At 35.0% G+C, this 21,473-nt stretch overlaps 1 protein-coding gene across 14 annotated transcripts in view; it reads right to left on the bottom strand.

The window, feature by feature from the left end:
* Positions 1-21,473, bottom strand: part of CNST (consortin, connexin sorting protein) — a 51,699-nt gene that overhangs the window by 13,621 nt on the left and 16,605 nt on the right. For all 14 annotated transcript variants that reach the window (XM_065057900.1, XM_065057906.1, XM_065057904.1 and 11 more), the window contains 7 exons: positions 15,632-15,828; positions 11,693-11,723; positions 9,093-9,179; positions 8,514-8,628; positions 6,031-6,052; positions 5,753-5,849; positions 844-1,715 (listed from right to left, as the gene is read on the bottom strand). In XM_065057900.1, coding sequence (XP_064913972.1) covers positions 844-1,715; positions 5,753-5,849; positions 6,031-6,052; positions 8,514-8,628; positions 9,093-9,179; positions 11,693-11,723; positions 15,632-15,828 — 1,421 coding nt within the window. The remainder of the gene's footprint in view (positions 1-843; positions 1,716-5,752; positions 5,850-6,030; positions 6,053-8,513; positions 8,629-9,092; positions 9,180-11,692; positions 11,724-15,631; positions 15,829-21,473) is intronic.

The following is a 21,473-nucleotide window of genomic DNA, read 5'->3' as shown; positions in this document are numbered from 1 at the left end:
GGGATGTTGTACTGTTAAATGCATTAAAAATAGAGATGAACTAAGAAGAGACATTTTTACAAGAGTTCCCCCTCCAGCATCTGGAATTGTGTCATTTCACAATAATCTCATTTTTTCATTTAAAGAAAAAGCTTTTAAGGTCCCATGATTGCAAATGCACCACAACCAGAAGACAAAGCGAAGATGTCATCATATACGCTCCAAGAAAGTCCCAAAGCAATACATCTTCTATATTTTCAGAAGACAAAGTTAGCTTATGAAGTGCTCATCCTTGTTGTGGTCTATCAACACTGCAGAAAGGTGGATTCAGGCTTAGAAGTCCTTTCTTAGTTTTGGCTGAACACAAAACTGCCTAAACTTGGCAAAATTAGAAGCCATACATTCATATACAGAGTTTATTACATATGTAGTTCTCGCCTATACAGAATAGGCACTGAAAAGCAGATTTTATTCCATGAATAGAAACAAACATGTTACATCATAGGCATTATGTTGACCTCTGATATAAAACTGTGATTTAAAAAGAACTGTCAGCCCATCTCCTAACAGTCTCTGTCAGAATAAAAAAAAAAAAAAAAAAGGCTGCTCACACTCATTGACACTCATATGTAAAAACCAATCTAATTTTTAGAAACATAGAGCACTGCTGGTCAAGAAGGAGGTAAACAGGCAAAATATTGTTTTTCTGAATTTACTCAGAACAATTAATAAGTATAGATTAAGTATAGTACAGGTTAAAAAATGATATCTGAAGGAATATTTATCACAGTTTGAAGCTGTAAATTTCTAAAATATTTTAATTGAGATAAATATGGAAGATTTTATAGGATTCACAGTATTTACCTCAGCAATCTCTATCCTTCTTGCAAGTTCATCAAGAGAAGAAAAGCTGTCATCTAGTGATAAAGCTTCCAGTGAGTTGTAAGATGCTCGTTCAGGTGAAATATCTGGAACAGCGCCGAAGTCCTCTTGGCTTCCTAAGTTTGCAAATGATTCTTCAGTGTCTATTATGTTACCATTCAAAAATCTGAGAAATAAATCTTCTTGTTCTTCATTATTTACCTTCTCCTCCTGTCCTGCTGTTCTCTGTATTTCCTTGCATACTTGTAAATGGGCAGCATTCTCATGCTCAGACACTTTATTACATCCAGAGCATACATTTGATGCAGTTCTGTCCTGCGAAGATCTATCGTCATCAGGCTCTTTCTGTTGCTGCTTTAAATCACTGTTTCCAGGCTGGCCACTAGCAATTTCTGAAGGGCCAGCATCATGTTTTGATCTGAGCAGATTTCTATCAGCTTGCACACCTTTATCAGCAGGAACCAAATCAGTAGGCATAGAATCAGCATCTGTTAAAACCAAAGCATCTACCATTGGCTCAATAGGGAGTTTCACTCCAGGCTCCCCAGCTGCGCCTTCTATTTTTTCTGCATCCTTAGAGAGTTGTCTTTCTCTTGGCTGCAAACTGTTATCTTTACTGGCATCCCCAGATGACAAACAGCCTAAAGAAGGCCTGCCCACTGTCCCTGTGGACTGGGTGTGTGGCTCCAATGTTGATTCAGCACTGCAGTGCTGCTCCTCCATGTGGTCCTTTCCTGCAGCTACCGGAACACTTGCTGCCTCTGTCTGTCTCTCAGTTCGTTTTTCACCTGGAGAACTAGCGCTCCGCTGTTTATCTTCTTTCTTTGGTCCAATGCCAGGACAAGTTTCAGTACCTAAGTGCAACAGGAAAAACAGTTCCCGTGTTTTTAAATGATTCAAAGCATCAGCCCAGGGGGGAAAGAGTATACTGTGATTTGATAACACTGTAACCTAATGCTTTAAAATGCACTCGCATAAAGGGCAGGTTATTTTATGCTCCAGAATCAGAATAAAACTTTCGTTAGTGGTCTGAAAAGCTGACTTATGATTCAGCAAAGTATTTGCACACGTTCTTGCAGGCAAAGCACATGCTTTAGTGCCCTCCTGAAAAGAGTCACTCCCATACTTCAAGCACTATATGTATGTTATTATCTTATCTTTCTGAACAGCCACATTTCTTCTAAGGCATATTTTATGTGAGTGCATCTCATGGAGGCCTGGAGTACAGACAAATGCACTTAATTACAGAAAACTCTATTTTGATGCCATTGTATCTATCACACAGGGATTGAGATCATACTAATTTAATAAATTTTAAACTAAATTATTTTAAGTGGGTAACTAACTCCTTTGGTTAATGATGAATTAAATATCCCATCAGAAAATTTTACATAACGGACTGCACAAAAAGATGTTGCTTTTTGGATATGTAAGTTAGTTTGCACATTAAAAAATGCAACTGGATACAGATTATTACTGTGTTCACATTTACAATACAAATGAAGACTGATTTTTTGTATCTGAAATTTCAGAGAGAAACAAGGTGAATTCTACATAGCTTGTGAATTCACCTACTATGGCAATGACCTGCTGATGAAGGAGTAGATGGTTAGCCCAAGCTGTCAATAAAATTATTAGACGTTAGCCATTACAAGAAGCTCAAAGCCAAAACTCCTCTTTCAGGCTTATGAAGAGAGAAAGGATGTGTTTGCAATTAGAACACCAAAGCAAGCTAGCTATGACTTTTATTAAAGCCAGGTTAAGACTATTATTACAGTAGGACTATTGTTACAGTAATAGTAATAACCTCAAACAACAAATTAATACCTCTAGAAAATACATTTGTGTTTTTTGTGCATAGCGAAAAGCAGAAGGGTTTTATGAATAGATTAACGAAGAGATCAAACAATGCCTTTATTAACTGTATATGTTCTCACAAGAATGACTGAAGATCTTAATGCAAATCTTCTCCTTCCTCACCTGTCAAAACCTCACTTAAAATCTAAGCAATTTCCTGAAGTTGTTACATGAAACAAGGTCACATTTGCTAGCCTTTAAAGAAAAGTTTGCATTAATTCACTGTATCGAACAATTTTATCAAATTATAAACCAGTCCCATTTTGAAGGATAATGAAATACAAGGTAGCATAGAAAACACAGGCTTGGAAATTGAAAAAGAGAATATCCAACCATCTCAAAATGCAGAAAAAAAATCAGAACAACATTAACAGGAAGAAAGGGTACAGGGAGCCTAACTTCTGTAAAACACTGTAAGAAAAAATGGCTATGAGATAGGGATTTTTTGAAAATTACATACAGAGGAGTAGATAGCTCAAGGGATTTGTAACAGGATACTGAGCCCTTCACATATAGGTCATGAGTTCAAACACAGCCTGTATTAGTGGTACAAGACTTTGTTACCATCTGTCAATTTTTCCTAGTGGATATATCCACATTACAACAGGCATCTTTGTTGGCAGCTTCAACTGCAACAAAGATTAAATGGAATTGGAAATTAAATCAAATTCTTTACCATGAAAGGTGTCCCTGGAGCTTAGGGATCTGTTCCTAAGAAAGTAAAAAATGATCCTGGCATTGTTATCTAACTACAGATTAATAGATTAATTTCTGCTTTAAATTAGTAAGGAAGTGTGATTTTACTTCAAAGATGCTACCATAGTATAATGCAACAATCTACAATGTAATATATATATTTACATATAATCTAATACTACTTCTTATTGTTAATCACTAGATAAACTATTATTTTGAGCATATGAAATAAAGGGCAGTCTTCAAACCACTTGAAAATTTCCTTTTCCTGTCTTACTCGGAGTCATACTTCTATAATACTACCAGCAGCTAAATTAAGTATCTCTCCCTGCAGATTGGTAGACAAATTTCTAAGAGAAGAAAAAGTTTACAGATTTACTTCTCATTTTTCATGATGCAGAGAAAAAAAACACACCCAAAAAGCAGAAGACAAACATTCTAAGTTTTCAATTATAGGTCCATCTGTTTAGGCTAATGCTGAATAGACTCTATGGTTATTATAGTATAGGATTCTGCGGGTGTTCAGGCAAAATCAAAAACCATGCCCAAAATGCCATATTGCTTCTAGTCCTGAGCTGGATCGCTCAGCCACACCTCAAATATTTTTTGCACCACACTAAGCAGTGTATATAAATTCAGAGTTATACATCACCTTTGTCCAATTTCTGTATTAGTTCATACCGATGCCTTCCCTACCCACAACCTTCTAGCTGCAACACCAGCGTTCGGCCTGTGATGCTGCTGCATTGACTCAGTGAGGGGCAGCAGTAGCCAACTGACCACACACTGCCTGAACAGATCAAGAGACCTGGTGCAGGGTACATCCTCATGAATGTGCTAATCTTGTGAAAATCACCTTTTGCAAATCTTAAGCACTTAAACTTGAGCTAGGCTCGAAATATTTGCATCTTTGTATTGAAAAAGTATTTAGCTGTGCTGGAAAACTCTCAGCAGAACTGCTTTCTATTGGATGACATAGCTTCCCTAATTTACAAGCATTTCACAGGAACCCAAAGATTTCCTTAACATTTTGATGAGTTATGTTAAGAGAAAGGCACGAAAAATTCCATTTACGCCATTAATTATTTCTACATTAAGTTTAATATGTCTCGGCATTCTAGTACAGTACTTTAACATTGACACAAAATTCTCCTTAATTCAGAAGTTTCAAATGTTCAGAAATCCTACTCTCCAGAAAGCATTTGTTCCCAACTTAGAATAAAAGTAATGAAAAAGTTCTAAGTGCCTAAATTTTTTCCATGGGAATTTCCAGCCATCCAAAAAGCATTTGGTTCTTTTGATCTGCTTTCTGAGCTGTAGAACATGTTTGGTTTGTGTTTTCAATGTTTTGTGTTTAGTTAGGTTACAAGAACAAAGACAGAGAAACAGCAATAGAGGGATCAAAGTAAAAGAGGATGAAGAGGAGGAAGATCCCCACATGTAGAGAGCCATGACTGTTCATTAATTCCTGATTCTCATGAACATCCTGGCTGATAGTTTAGGTTTGAAAGGGACCTCCTGAGGTCACTCAGGCCAGTCCTCATATTGTAAGAAATTCTAGCTGTTTTTAAGGAAAGGTACTAAGTTTAGGCCAATTTTGGCAAACTGGAACATGGCAAAAAAAAGAAATTTTTGCTCAAAGAGAGGAGAGAGAAAGCACAGCCTGGTAGTACCAATGCTCTTTCCCCTTCTGTCTTCATTTTAACAATCCATTAATTTGCAAATGTTTCATAACAACCCAATGATTTTAGCAAATTACTCAGAGCAAAACAGCCACTGCCTCAAGGCAGGAGGAGGAAAACAAAGCTGACATAAAAGTGTATACTGAAAAAAATTATCAGAAGCATGTTTTTCTCATCAAGGTCCCCCTAAACGCTTCCTAGTTTTCTGTGCTGTTACAGAAAAATGTGTCTCAAAATCAGTGTATCATATGTAACTTAAAATAGTTACTAATACTATTAGCTATACTAAATTGCCACAACTCAGAATATTTGTGATCAGATAGTTTACCTTATATTTTATACATACAAATTATGTATCTTGTCTCTAGTTTTACACAGTTTTGTAGCTTATGTAGGCTGCTATAAATGCATGCACACTTAAAAGACTTTTTGATGGAGGCTAGAGTTTAATTATAATTCTGAATATCAATGACTAATTAAAGTAGCATAGTATGTCCATTGTACAGTTTTGAAAAAAAATTAAAATTTGCACAAATGGATTAATCTGTGGGAATCTAACAAATGCTGTAGCTTCAAATGAAATACCTTCTTATTATTTATAATAATATGTCATTACAGTATATTTAAAACAAACATAAACACACGTACATACATACCTGATTTTAAAGCAGCAGCTTCTCTTTCCGTTACATTTTTTGATTCCACTAACTGAAGCAAACAACTGCTTTCCCACGTATTTTCTGCAGCTACTAGCTGTAAAATATGATAGTATTTCCTGTAATTTTTGGAATTAAATAGGAACACTGTGACCTTTTGAGACAACCAAACTTCAAACAGTTTCTATACTAAATTGGAAAAACTGTACCTAATAATATTAAAAATATATTTATTAGCATTTTTTGACAAAGCAGAACTCAATTAAAAAGCTGCTTACCTGATTTTTGTATGTCTGTGGCCTGCAGCAATAAAGAAAAAAAGAATAAATTAAACAACTTAGTAGCAACATTCTTCATAACAAATGTCAGTGAAATATTATAAGCCTTTGCTCTGCTCTAATATTAGCACAGAACTTTTCCTACACTGAAATGGTGTCAGCATGGTAGTGTACTTTCAAGCACAGATCTGTACCATATGTGAATATCATCAGAAGACCAATTAGCCCAAACATTGCTCCACCTAATTGAGAAAGCAGTCAGAAGAAAGTTAACTGCAACATATCAAGTGGTCTAAATTCCTGCAAAACTTTATACTCTGAAGGAACTCTTAACAACTTTTAAAACTGTGTAAGGACTCAGTATCTACTAGTATTAAAAATACCAATCACTATAACAGAGATTGAGGAATGGGAAAAAAAACAAACCAAAACAACCACAAAATATATTTCCCTTTCACAGACAGTTTATGCCAGAACACATCTTCTGGCTAATGTAAGATATAGGAGCTCCCACAGATTGCACTGGGATTCACAAGTGAGTCAGCACCACTAGCAGTCACTGTAGACTCTGCAAACTGTGTAGAGATTCATGCAGAATGTGTTTTATCAGGCACAACCTGTCTTGCAGCCTTTCATACAGCAATGAAGATAAAATGTCAAACTTTTTGTTTAAAGCTATTGAAAAAAAATAAAAGTAGGAAAGACAAGAGGGAAAAGCACTGATGTTCATACTCTTGAAAAAACCCAGTCAGTTGCACTGACTTTTAATTTTTACCATTTAAACTTCAATAAGGGATACTCAAAACTATCTTTTAAAAAACAAACATGTCTAGAATGTAGCTGTAGACCTTGAGTATCAGAAAAAGTTACATTACTTTCAATTACAAAAGCAAAATGCCCACATTTCCTGAGACCTGCATGTTATTCATTAAAAAGTAAAGTATAATTTTAACTACAAAATAAATTGAGATTAAAGCTTAGGAAAAAAAACATATGAAACAATAAAAACAAATAGGCTTTTGCCTAGAGAGTTTGGAACAGTAATGATATTAAACACAGAGAACCAATCATGGCAAATGAACACGAGCCTTAATTTTTATCAAGTTGCAGGGTTTGTCAGAAGTGGGAATGATGTTACATAACTGAAATTTTGTATTTTAAAGTAAGGCTGCACGGAAGATTTAGAAGCAGAAACCAGAGTTATTCTCAATAAAGTGACAATCAAGGTCACAATAGGGAGGTGCTGCTTGTTGTAGCATATAAATTGCAATAGACTTGAATCTTAATCCTTCTATGGGCTTGCAAGGTCATGTGCGAGGAAAGGCAGGCTGAGGAACCCTCCAGGCACTTCGAGTGTGATCATGCAGTAGCAGCAGGCTGTGGGTGTAAACATGCAGCTATGGTGCTAGAGCTGCCTCCTCCTTCTGTGGAAACACAGGAGTATGCTCTCCAGGGGTTCCCTCCCAAATGTATTCAGACTACAAATAAACAATCCCTGCCCAGGTTCTGGCAACATGCATGTTTTCAAACTTCTATACGGTCACCCAGAAGAAAAAAACGTGGAAGGCAAATCATACTCTCTACGAACAACAGAAGCATTTTGGTTTTTATTACAGCCAGACTGACTAAGCCAATACAAATGCATTTGAAAAAGTTCTCTCTCCCCATCTGATTAAGAACACCTCCCCTGTCATAGGCTGATCTCTTCACAGCCTTTAAATATTATTAGTTTCCTTATTATTGTTGACTGATCATTTTTCAGTGGCAGCAGCTGGTATAATTTTTTCCATCCGTCCCTTAAACTCAACGTCTAGTAGGTAGGTCTTTCACCCAAGAAATGACAGTGCTCCTTTCTGATGGTTACAATCCCATCTGTGTTACTGCACAGAATAGCACCCTGGGCACTGTCCAAAAGTTGGTGATACTGTGACGTACTGATTCAGGAGGCTGCTGAATCAGGGAAAGCAGTTACGAACTACGATTTCACTACTTTTCAGAATACTGCCTTCCTGGGGAACTACTACTATTTCGGAATAAAATCACATTGCATAGATGTGAGTGCTGGAGTCTGAGATGCTGGGCAATTGAATTTAAAAAGAGTGATTAAAGTAATTTGTATAGACATAACCACCATCATTTACAGTCTCTCTCTCTCTTCCTAAATTAACACTACTCAGATTGCGCTTTGGCTGAAAATGCTCACAAATTAACTCAAAACTCCATTTCTGGCAAACTAATGGTTTGATGAAAACAGTTCAGATCTAGTCCCTATACATTCCTCAAACTGCACTAAAACACTGTGAAAGTTGATGGTAACAAAAACATTTCAGTCACATATCAAAAAGAACAACCACTTTATAACCAAATTCACTGAAGTCAATGGGATGCAACTTTTATTTTGAGATTGACCTATACTGGCAAGTAGACAACAGCTGTGTTAATCTATTAGTACTGCAAAAGTCAAAATACATTCTTATACTTACTGTTGATGAGAAGAGCAAACTCTAGTCAGCTTTTCTAATTCTTCACCACTCAGTTCTTTAGCTGAATTTCTCAGTGTTGTAACTGGACCAGGAACCGCTGTTTTCCATTTTCTTTCTAAATAAAATTTTAAAAAAATCATTTTTACTCAAAGTATTATAAAAATAGTATTTGCTTAACAGTAAACATATACATGAAACTAATTAATGGAGAAATATTGACAACACTTCTGTGTATGCTCCACAATCTTGTTTCACACTATGCAAAAAAAGCATTGTATATTTTCACAATATACTTTATTTTCATCACGCCAAATTCACCAAGTCTAAACCAAAAATAAGCTCAAAACAACCGTGGCTCAAAGTCTCAATTAAAAGAATAAAGAATGATGAACTATTTGCACCTGTTTCATGAAAAGTGTGGGAAGAAACCTTTTGTTGTAACAAGCTCACAGAAATTCTGATATAAATGCTGCTTTTGCTATGTAACATTTTTAAGCTGTAAAAAGCTATACTCCATTATTTAGAAAAACAAAACAAATTAACTCTTTCTTCTACCATATCAGTTTAATCTATACTCACCCCACTGTTCTTGTATGGAAGAAAGATTTGCAAGCAGCTGCTCATGATACAGTCGTTCAAGCTGAATGAATTTCATTGCCTTTTCATCTGGATGCAAGGTTAAAGAAAAATGCACACACGTATGGGCATGTAATGACTTATTTATATTTGGCACCATATTTGAAAGGCCAATCATCGTGTACCTGGAATTTGACATAACTGAATCAAAATGAATAATGGCTAGCATCCAGATTTCTGTGCAAGGAAGAAAACAATAGCAGACACGAAAACAGAAAGTAAGAAGTAAAATAACCTGAGAAAAGTTCCAAAAATGAAAACCCTATTCTCTTCAGCAGTTACCCCTTCCCACATGCCTTAAGCCCAGCAAAAGTTCTAGAAAATAAATGAACAAAATATTGTTATGCTGACAACTCTTATCAGAAAACGAAATCTCTGGGAAATGAAAAGCAAAACAATTACACAAATAGCAGTATGTGTATATCAAGAAATACAAATATATGTCAATAACCATAATTAACTGAAAATATGTCTCCTTTCCACTGACCAGCTGGAGATTGTATTTAAAAAATTACCCTAACTCAAACTTGCAATAAATACCCTCCTCCTTTTCAATCATTGTATCCAACACTGATGTACAGCTGAGTTCACCTTTTTTCTTCTTTCTGAAAATTCTGCTTACTTTTCTTCTATACTAAAACCTCTTTTGCCTCCCTTAGGGTTATCAAGATGTTCACAAAGTTATACTGATTTTGTAATAGTCACGATAATTCCAGTCCCATGAAGCCTGAATTGATAGTTGTTCCGTTTAAAGCTGTGTTTTGCCAGCTATTTGAAATTTGATTGTACGTTACTATGAGGTTATTAGTACAGTGAATGAGGGTTTTAGTAATACAGAAAAAATATATTCCATTATTCATGATAATTAAAATACTGGGGTAATTATTACAAAAACACAACCAGTATTTGTTCTTCTTGTTAATGTCATGCAACATATACATAGCATGGCTTATGAACAACAATATTAATGGAAAGAATATTCCCTGCCTTCAAGAAATCTGTTCTTAGAAACAGGATTACAGATCAGAGAGATAACCTTAGAGGATCACAGCAACAAGCCCTGAATTATTGTTAATATGAAGTTCTACACTGGATGAATTACAATGTCTGTCATGGATAATTAATATAGTGCAACATGATCAAGTTAGTTCTTTATTAACCTCAGGAAACTGATGGTTGCAAGTACAGAAGAGATATCCTTCATAAATATGTATTATACAGTGGTGTTGAATTCCACACATCAGGTGTACATTGCATTAAAAATATTTCCTTTGGTCAGCTTTAAATACAATGCCCTTCAATTAATGCAACTTCTATGAAAGAAAAACTGTCTATCATGCTATTGAATGCATTTCCCCCTGCAGAGCCATCATTTACTACAGACATTTTCCATGCCTATAATTTGTGCTGCATATTTTTGATTTTCGGATGGATGCTATTGAATGAGGATGATCAAGCCAGAAGTACTGTCTTCTAAGACAGTGGTGGATATCTTATTTTATGTATTGCTTTTATAATATTATGACAGTTATTTATCTGGTTTTGTACTACAGGCTGAAATAATTTGGCTAAGTTTCAAGGCTACCTTTCCAGGTTTCTTATGCTTTGTTATTTAACCATGATAATTGCCTATCTGCCGTATTTTGTTTGTAACAAATTACATAATTTATGATGCATCGTATTGAATCACTTATACCTTAAGGGCTTACCACTCTTGCCTCTTCTTTTTAGTCTGATCCTTTTCCCTTAAAAACAAATGAAGGAATACCCTGTTCACCTTTTCTAAAAATATAATTTCACTTCAAGGTTTAATATGATTATTCTCTCCCACAATTAGTGAAACATAGTAGAGTAATTAGCAGCAGTTCAACTATTATAACTTTTTTAACAAACTTATTTGTATTATCTAGGAACAAATCAAAATAAACTGAACCATGGAACTAGCTGTTCCCAGAAGTAATTAGTCAGTTTCCTACGACAGTTTCTCAAACCACCTTGATACAATTTTGACTAATTAGCATTTGCAAAACAACACATTGCTGTTGTTTGAAGATTGCTGATCTCCCCTAGCTCACTGTGTTTGGTATTTTTGTTCTAATCTAGACACTTGTAGTACATATTCTAATCAACTGTTGTGATAATTTTCTTCTTACTATAACAGTGCCCTATTTGATATAATAGAAAACACACCCTATCTAGATTGGACGTATTCCTAGTTAATAATACTTAGAACAGAACTTATCGTATGAAAACAGAAGTTATTTGAAAATATTTTCTTACTTCCTTGTTTGTGCACAGATACTGATGATTGTATCAGTACAACTTTTGGAAGTGGATTTATTACTTAACTCATATTCCAGCTGTCTGATTAAGGAGGACATGTGAACATATTGTAGACTCACTCATAGGTAAATTACAGCTGTTTACTTCTTTGTAACCCTGTCCCACAACCTGTAAGTCAACAGTAAAGCATTATTCTCTCATATTTCATCATGCCAGATCATCTTAATATCGCGTAAAAATTTCCACAAGTAAAAGGATACATTCTTCCTCTTGAAAATAGGTCTCGGCTATCTGCAAAAGTAAAAAAAAAAAAAAAATAGGATTCTATAGTTCTCATGAGAGTGGTAAGGATAAAATACAAACTTTTTATAACAGCTTTAGACATCTGTTTTGCAAGTTCACATTTAGTCTGGGTAAAATACAAATCTTCAGACTGAATATGTGTATTCTTATTCTAGGAAAGTTGTTTAAAAATAACATTTCTTTGTTGGATGATATTAAGTCCTCTCACACAAATGGATTTGCCCAAATGTTAGCTGGGTTTTATACTGTTACAACAAACAATTATTTCAGAAACCTTTCTCATGATCATATTAGAAAGTTTTAAAATTACCTAGAACAGAAGTACCATGTTTACTGATATGAGTTGAAGAGTTTTAATTCTGTTTTTAGTTTTTAATTCTGTTACTGACCATTGCTTCCTTATGTTTGATCAAATTACAGTCATTGCTGAGTTCTCCTGAGCATTACAGTGCAATGTGATAAAATGGAGAAATGAAGGTTTCCTTACTGATAAGAAAGGAACAATCTTTTGATAAAAGACTCTAAAAATACCACCTATCATAGTGTCAGACATACCAACAACCTTCCTGTTTATATTTAAAAAAAAATTAAAGTACATAGAATTTGAAATATTTACAATACGAATATTTGAAATACATGAGATAAACATAAAAGGACTCGAATTCTGAATTTTTTTCTGTATTACTCCTAGTCCACTCACAGAAGCCAGACAACACCATTGCAGCAGACTTCTGCCACTTCCTTTCCTGAAGCTGCTCTGCTGTGTTAAAAAGATTTAAAGATCCTCTACCTCACGTGTCAGTTCAATAAGCCTAACATCTTGATATCTGAAGGTCTTCAACAAGAGAGCAAGTCATGGAGTTAAGCCAGATGGCAGTTATTTGATTTGCACCATAGTTGTTATGACATGGAACAAATCTGAGGCTCTTCCTCCTTAAGCTGACATTTCCATAATAGAACAATTAAAACTGGATTTTTAACAAGACAGCTCTGCCAAAGAAGACCATCGAAAAAAAAATACAATTCTTCAAGACTTGTTCTTTTAGATGGATGTTAATATAGATACGTCAAAACAAAGAAATATCAGGGAGTCAACACAAGAAACAAGCAAATTTTTCCTGTTGCATTTAGAGCTCCAAGTGCTAAGGAGGTTGAATACAGAAAACAAAAATCATTCCAAAGCAGTTACTGAAGACCAGGAAAATCAAACATAAGACAGACTACATATAAAATACTTGAACACCTAAGTCAATCTCTCGTACTTGCTTAACAAAATGTTAAGCTGACATTAAAAGCTGCTTTAACAACTGTTACCTTAACCAATAGGTAGGAGTTGAACAATGGATCTCTATGCCTAAGCATTCAAGATATTTAGCTGCAACATCCGAAAAAACAACTTCACCCCTGGCTGGGTAATTTTATAACACCCATCTTTGACAGATCACTGCAAAAAGAAACAGTATATATATATATGCTCACCAAGGGTTTATACACTGAGAAACTGCATATAAACCAAGAACATGGGCATGCAAACATAAGAGAAAATTATGTTCCTGTATACCAAGTTATTACCATACCAAAGCTACATATTTTAGTTGCAGACTACTGAAACAGATTTACTATCCTCTTCCTAGTGATGCTTTTGCTTTCAACCAGCTATTTCAAAGCCAAAATTACAAGCACAGAAATGGCAGATCTTCTAGAGGAAAAGCTGAGATACCAGTTAGAAAAAATAATTTTTCTGTTTATCAAGTAAAAGTATCAGGTGTTTCCCTCTCTGCCTTGAGAACTGGCATAAAGTATGATTTCTTGGACTAAAAGGGCAAAGACACCATTGTACTAGAGGCCATGCAACCAGCTCAGAGAAAGCAAGTACCAAAGACAGTCAGAAAATGAGCATGCTTCTAATGAGAATCAGAATTTCACTTTGACTCAGAGTTGGTAGTAAGGAGTATCATAGAAAAAACAGACCCAATACCTGGAAAGGAAAAAGTGTAACACTGTATAGAAAATCTAACATGGTAACTGACATGTTTTTCTTCTAATTCCTCTCTGTTGACAAATAATCTTTGAGATTTGCAACAACAAAACTTACTTGTGTTTGCTAGAAAACTGGGCAGGGCTTCCCTAGAAAGCTGAGGAATCCTGGTGGCTTTGTTTGCAAACGGAATAAAATACAAAAAACATAAACCTCAGAAGTAAAAATACTTTGTTCCACAGAACTCTGCAGCATCAGTGACCTTTGCAAGCATTAACTAATTGATCTTCAGGGACAGCAAATCCTGGCTGTCTTCCCATTTGCAATGCGTGGTGTGGCGAGGGCCACGCTTGCAACACATGTCCAATAATTGCAGGTACCCTGATATCTGAACATTCAGGTTGAGACACCTTGTAGCTGATACTCCAATGACTGTGGGACCACACAAACATTCAATCTCAAAATCTTTGGGTACTCATAATCTGAAGGGTTTAACAAGAGAGCACCTTCTGTAAAAGTCTAAAGATGACTGCTCAAAAAACAGCGACTTGATAGAGGAGTCTAGATTACATGTTGCATATTCCTGGCTCTCAGCCTTATTACTAACCATTCTGAGCCTAGTACCTCCCAAAGAAAATTGGTAAGTGACTTCTAAGGTTCTTTTTTTTGCACATTTTGTTTGCTATCCACAGTAGTATTCTAAGGATTTTGGAGTTTCCAAAGCTCTGTATCTATGTTTTTATATATTTAAGTACTTCTTAGATCCTGTAACAAATACTAAACAAGACAGGAAGAAAATTACATCCTATTTTAATTAAAAGTTAACCCTTTGAACATCCCATAATATTCCAAAGCCTTTAAATATTTAATTCAGGCTTCATCACTAACAACGCTGATTGTTAATATTCGAGAACATCTGACATAGCTCTTTATTTTACATTGAGTATTGTCATACAAAATAAGAAAAGAATGTGATAGAAGAGTATTTGCTAGACTTGGCATAAGAGAAAGTTACTGGCAGGCTGTACTAGCAATCTGAAAAGAAGACTGAATATGACAGGTTAATTCACTGGAAAAGGAAAAAAAAATCTTAAGACTCATTTTAGATGAAAACATGAATACTATCTTTAAAATCCTTTATTTTTTCCTCAGATTAAAAAGTGTGTTATGACCTTTTAAGTTCTGTTAGCTTTTTTTCAAAAACGCCATTCAAAATGCTTGATATTTCTTAGGAAAAAAAGAGATGGTGTTTGATTACAGCTTTGAATCTGGAAATGCAGATTCTGCTCTCAGGGCTGTCATAGTTCCTGTATGACCACCAAATTCAGCATAGCTAAAAGTACTAATAGTTTACACTAATGCTAAGTTTCAAAGAAACTTCAAAGAAAAAACATACTGTCCAGTTAGTAAAAAAGACTCCTTTTCATATTGCACATTATTACCTTTGGTCTTGCAGGTGTGGCAACTATGCTAAAGTTTAATCTAAGGAACCTTGACTCTCAGTATTCATGCATGAAATTCATGCTAGAAAAAAGTCTGCAACAGTAAAAAAAAAATTCCAGACTTAAAATGTTATTTAGGCACCAGCTGTCTTGTATCTACACCAGTGTCTTACAAACCATGTTTAAAATATGTCAAAGAGTGATTTTCCTAAATCTTCCTGTGAAACTATATTTTAGTCATTTGAGGAATTAGAAAGCCCATCCTTAATAGTCCAGAATATACTTTCAAGGTAATTAATAATTTAAGATATATTAGAAGACCTTAGAGAAAATATTTGCCATGACCACCTGTTATACATGAAAATACCCTGTCCAGATATGAATATTTGCATATATTGAATTAATGCATTTTTTCCTAATGAGTAAAGGTCTCGAATGAAAACAAAATTGCAACACCCCATAATCATAGGAAGTACCTGATGGAGACACAGGGGCAGTATCTTTGAATCCATCTGCTCAACCTCTTCACGGAGCAAAGAGAAAAGAGACTGCAATGTTTCTTTTTGGTGAAAGTTTTCATTTGCTTCAACAGCACCTTCGGCATGCACAGAATCTGAATCTGTAATAAGAGCATTTTCCTCCTTGATTGCTGTGGTTCCCACAGTAGGAATTCCTTTAAAAAGAACAAGTACTTCGGTTAGGATTCAACAAATAAATCAAGTTACTTTTTTAGGAAATTTCAATGTAAAAATATGAATAGGAACCTAGTATCTAAATAGCATCCCTGCAAGTAAACAAAATACTGGTGTTGTCAAAATTAGCTGTGATAGGTCTGTTTCAGTGTCATCTTACCAACCTGAAAAAACACAATAACATACTTTAGATAATTTTGTACATATCTACCTGGCACTTGAGTTTAACTTGGAGCAAAAAAAACCCCACCTAGTCTAAACTGTTCTACAATGTTATTAATAAAAGACCATGATGACCTAAAATAAAAACCTTTGTGCCTGTTGCTACAGTTTCAGCTAAAAAAAATCAATACTTTGATCCAAGCAGACAAATTTCTGTGTTAAGACTGAGCTGTAATAACAGCAGAGGCAGAAAGCATGGTTGTTTGCAACACAGTTTTACTCAAAAAGGTAAAAAAAAAGGTAGGCAAGGAGAGTGTGAATTATGTTCTCAGTTGGTCTCTTCACTCCTGCTAAGGAGGTTGTACAGGGAGAAATCCTGGGAAGGAAGGATGGACAAATTTGATCTGTTCTTCAGATGATAACACAGTGATTCCTCGCAGTGATTACAGGATCTTAAAGGATAAAAAGAAGCAGATGATGACAGTGGGGGATTCTATTGTGGGGGACAGATGTCCAGGGCAACTGTCCTGCTGAGTGAAAAGGAACAACCCCCCTAGATAGCTGCATAGTTTATTCAAGAGTTTGGCAAATGAGCTAGTAGTGGTAGTCTACATCAGTAACCATGACACAAGGATCTGTGAGCTCAGTTTAGCCTCCAGAAGAGAAGTTGAAAAAGTCAGACGTCCACGTGGAAGACTGGCAACATATATGAAGGATAATGTAAAAATATTACAGGAAAAACTTTCTGGGTGCAAATCTCACATTTTATTGTTAGAAATGCATTTTTGAAGTATATTTTTGATCATTAATATGATGGTTATCAGGAAATGTTAAATGAGATTAGGGAAGAAGTATAGAGCAGGCAGTAGCAGTGGAAGAAAACAAATACCCATATACAGACTGGACCAGTTTAATCACAAAGATCAGAGAATAAAAGCAATAAACTATGGTTTCCTATAACCCACAGCCTTAGGAGTAATCAGAAAACGACAGTTTATTCCATCAGTTCGTGAACTTTTTTTTTTAATAAAACATTGAATTTGACACATTTACATAGGACTGAACTTAAGAAAGAATAATCCCATATTTTTTTAAAAACAATTTAGAGAATTTGGCCACTGAAATGTGCACAATAAACTTTTATAAACCCAAGTTATTATGAGTACGTTATTCTTCCTCAACTATTAATACACCCGATTTCTGCAAACCATGTTATCATTGAAAAGCAAGACATGTGAGGGATCTGTTGCAAGTAACCATCATACTTTGACTCTGTTTCTACAGCTTGGGCACTCAGCATATTTCAGATCCCCTTATGTTCTTTGCAACCGAAACCCTAAAGTGACCATTCAGGTTTAAGATTTAGGGCTTAAGAAAGGCATTGGCTTGTCCACTCAAGGCTCCGCTGTTCTATTTTTGGTTATTTTAAATTCTTTATTAAGTAAACTATCCAGGTCAGGAGTACTAATAATCTCTGTGGGTGGCTATTTTCACAGGGCTTATTGCCAGACAAAATATGGGTCTAACTTAACATTGCTTTTTCAATATTAATATATGTCTCTGCTTTCCCAGTATTTATTTGGGCTTGCTGTGGGCGAAAAGCAAGCAAAGAAATAATTGAATGCAAAATTCAAGCCAGGAAGTACTTTCAGGAATGGAATTACGGCTGTCTTTAAAAGTACAGCTTTTTGTTCGGCTCATGATTGTGAAACCAGAAAAGAGGGTCTACATGTTCTGGCAAACCTTTTTGTTCAGAAAATAAAAAAAAAAAAAAAAGAAGCCACTTCAAATTGCACTTGATGAAGTATTTAATAATCACTTGTCATATCAAAACATTAACATCAAATGAAACATGCTCAATAGTGACTGTCAAGTTGCCTCAAGTGGTGCCAAGGTTTAGACTGGATATTAGGAAAAAATTCTTCATGAAAAGGATTGTCAGGCATTGGAACAGGCTGCCCAGGGAAGTGGTGGAGTCACTGTTCCTGGAGATGTTTAAAAGACATGTAGATGAGGTTCTTAGGGACATAGCTTAGTGCCAGTGTTGGGTTAATGGTTGGAGTGTATTATCTTGAGGGTCTCTTGCTTCATATAGTTGAGTTGTCACTCACTTGCAATAAAATTCTACCCTCAAATTACCCCCCGATTTGGAAGCAATGCCTTACAGACATCCAGGTTAGTTCTACCGTGTTCTATTTTAAACACAATACAGCATTTGTGCCTTGGTAGCACTATAACCAAGAGCTTTTATTGAGGTAGTAACAATAATGCTAGCCCATAACACATTTATGATTAAATAAGATCCCTACTTATTTATTTTTTCTCCATGTTCATGAAAAGGGAACAGAACACTGCTTTTTTTTCCTGGAATCAACCAACCTTACTGTTACAAGTAGATTTTTTTTTTTTTTTTTTTTACTAAAGAGTTACATATATATTTCTGATATTTTAGGAAGCAAGGCTTAAGATTTCAATTTGCAAAGCATTCATATTTAAAAAACATCTTGTTCCATACTAGAATGGAACCAAAGCCTTTATTAAAATCCGTTTGAAAAAAACACAGAACATATGAACTCTCCAGTGGCCAGAGCACTCTCTAGGAACATGGCAGAGAGCCGGGTTCATGATTCTGCTCTGCCAGAGTCACAGAGGTTTCAACTGACATCTCTGATGTCCAGTTGAGTGTGCCAATGTTTCCTAAAACATGCAGAGAAGCAAATTTTCTCAAAATTTCCCTAAGAGTTCACAGAAGCAGCCCCATGATTGCAAAAAGTTCCTATTTTGACAGACCTTGTGAATAAAAATGACAAATGCATTTTTCAATGTTTCACCTTTTTTGTTTTGTCAATACTGCACGTATACAAAATTAAGATGGTTGTGCCAACTGCCTGAGAATGAGTCAGAAATGCAAGCATGAGGCATTTGGTACCAAATAAAGTTATCAAAATAAAATTATGGATATTGTCCTCTGTTTTTTAATTGACATTTGATTTTCACACGCAGTACTGTTAGCTTAAGTCACCAGTAACAGAAGTTTCTAGTACAGAAAACATATGGTAATATTTTTTCTTTTCTAAAACATTCTTTGGTACTCAGTACCAGAAAGCTGGTTCAGGCTGATTAATTCAAGAACTATCAAAAAAAAAAAAAAAAAAAGGTGCCAGCAAGCATTTTAAAGAATATTTCATTTTTAAGAAATGAAATTTTAAACACAGAAGTGTTGGTGGTAAAGATATAAATATAACTGAGCAAGCTCAAAATCTTGTTTGGTGCAGCACAGAACCCTAAATAAAATAATATAGCTTGACTATTTTTATCATTTGACCAGTTTATATTCATATATTTCATTTGCTGCAACATCAAATCCACCCCAACCACTCAATTTTCTTCTCACACCTTCAAGCTGCTTCAAGAAAGAAGTTGAATAATTTACAGAAAAAATGTACATTGCAGAACTTAACTTGGGGAAAAATTATTAAGTGCAAGTTACCATGCTATACTACGTTAAGGAATTACACAGCATGATTTTTACAATATTAAGTCACTAGTTATGCCAGCACTGATCTTTCAGAAAAAGATGAAAATATTTTCAGAGAACAGGGATAATTTGAAGTCCACATTTACAAAAATACATTGAAGCAGCTGACACTTCATGAATCACTATCTCTACTGCACTAAAGTTAGTACAATTCATTACAAGGAATCCAAGTATGAATAATCAGCAAAGCTTAAATATGTCTATTTAAATTTACATAACTTCTTTGATCACCAGTGTCCTCTTTAAAGAGATATCATCATAGTCTATTCAAAACTACTATTAGTATACAAAAAGAACGTGAGAGAAATTTGGGATCTGGAAGCTACAGATGTCTCTATTCACTCATACATCTACTACAGCATCAAGACAGCTAAAAGGAAGTGCTTCTCCATACGATGCGTAGGTGAAATCTTGGAACTACTTACTCCAGGACATTGAAATGGACTCAAAAACCAACTGTAAGTCAGGCGACAAATTCACTGTAAGCTATTACAGTCTATCAGTTCCCACTTGGGGAGGTCCTGAATGGGCAACTGACATCAAATATCTTTTCCAGAATGGCAACATTTAACAGTTTATCAGGAAAGAGAAGAAGATTCATAAATCTCTTCTTTAGCTGTGAGTCCAAGTAACTCATCCATGATTTCTCAGTAGTTAAAAATAAAAATTAAAAAAAATCACCATAATACACGCCATCCAATAATTTAGTTTGTGATTCCAGCTTGTCTGCGTGATGCTTTGCTGTTACCCACTCAGGGATCTTCCTCTCTGGTTTGATCTCCTTTATCTCTGAATTTGTATGAAGACAAGAAAGCTAGTTTGGTTCTTCTGTGTAGAGGGATATTGAGGAATTGTTTTAAATAGCTGTTGTTAAAAATTAAAAGGAAGATTCTCACTAAAATAAATACACTTGCAACATCAACAAATTGTGACACAGTCACCACGTTGTGTAAAAATGGGAGAACCATCATATGAGAATATCTAAAAAGCGACAAGTAAATTAGCCCATAAGTAATGCGAGATACAATGTAATTTTATATTTTGATCTTCTTTCTAAACAGTCAAGGTCATTTATTAATAAGTAGCATGAGTTTGTTCATAAGAATTAAACAAAACTCTTAAGAGTTTTGGAGGCAGGATGTTCTTTGTTGTGTGTTTTTACATCTCCAGATCCTTTCAATGAAATTTTCTACATTTCAGCTTTCTGCCTTAAAATTGCCATCTACTGTGCACAGCTCATTTTGTGGTACTTCTGCATGAGTTGATTGCATTTATCAACAATACAAACTAACAGGGAGAGAATACAGGCAAAGCTTAACTTCCAGTGTTTGGGTGGATTTCTCTTTTTTCTTTCTCTCCTCATGCTACAGACACTTCTGTCCACACGTCTGTATCACATTTCATCAACTTGTTTTCTGTTATTCCAGTCATACAGACGACTGGTTCTCAATTACTCCTGCCAATCTCTTGTTTTAATTAAATATTTTCTTCTATTTTTAAATATTAAATCTACAGGTGAAATATATACTTAATTACTTTCTGCATCATTTAATAAGAACTCATTCTCCCTATGATGACAGATTTCAGGATCCTCTTATCTCTACTACAAAGTATAATTTTTCTCTTCTAGATTTTGCCTATAAGTACAAGATATGTAATGCAAGGCTTCCTTCCCTTCCTTTCTTTATGTATTCTATAGTTCTTTTCAGATTAGGCCATAAAAGTCTTGCCATTTAGCAGGAAAACTGTATTTTAAAACTATTTTAAGTAGCCAAATTCCCCATCTTCTCAGTCTTTAGATTAAAAAACCAACACATGGGGGAAAAAAACCAGGCATGATTCAGTTGTTCCAAGCAACTTCCAAAGATACTTATGCAGTGAAACACACTGATTTTAATTAATATATTTGCAGCACTATGACATATA

This window comes from Columba livia, chromosome 3, assembly GCF_036013475.1.
Source record: "Columba livia isolate bColLiv1 breed racing homer chromosome 3, bColLiv1.pat.W.v2, whole genome shotgun sequence".
NCBI lineage: Eukaryota > Metazoa > Chordata > Aves > Columbiformes > Columbidae > Columba > Columba livia.
This window is presented reverse-complemented; position numbering and strand designations above follow the sequence as displayed.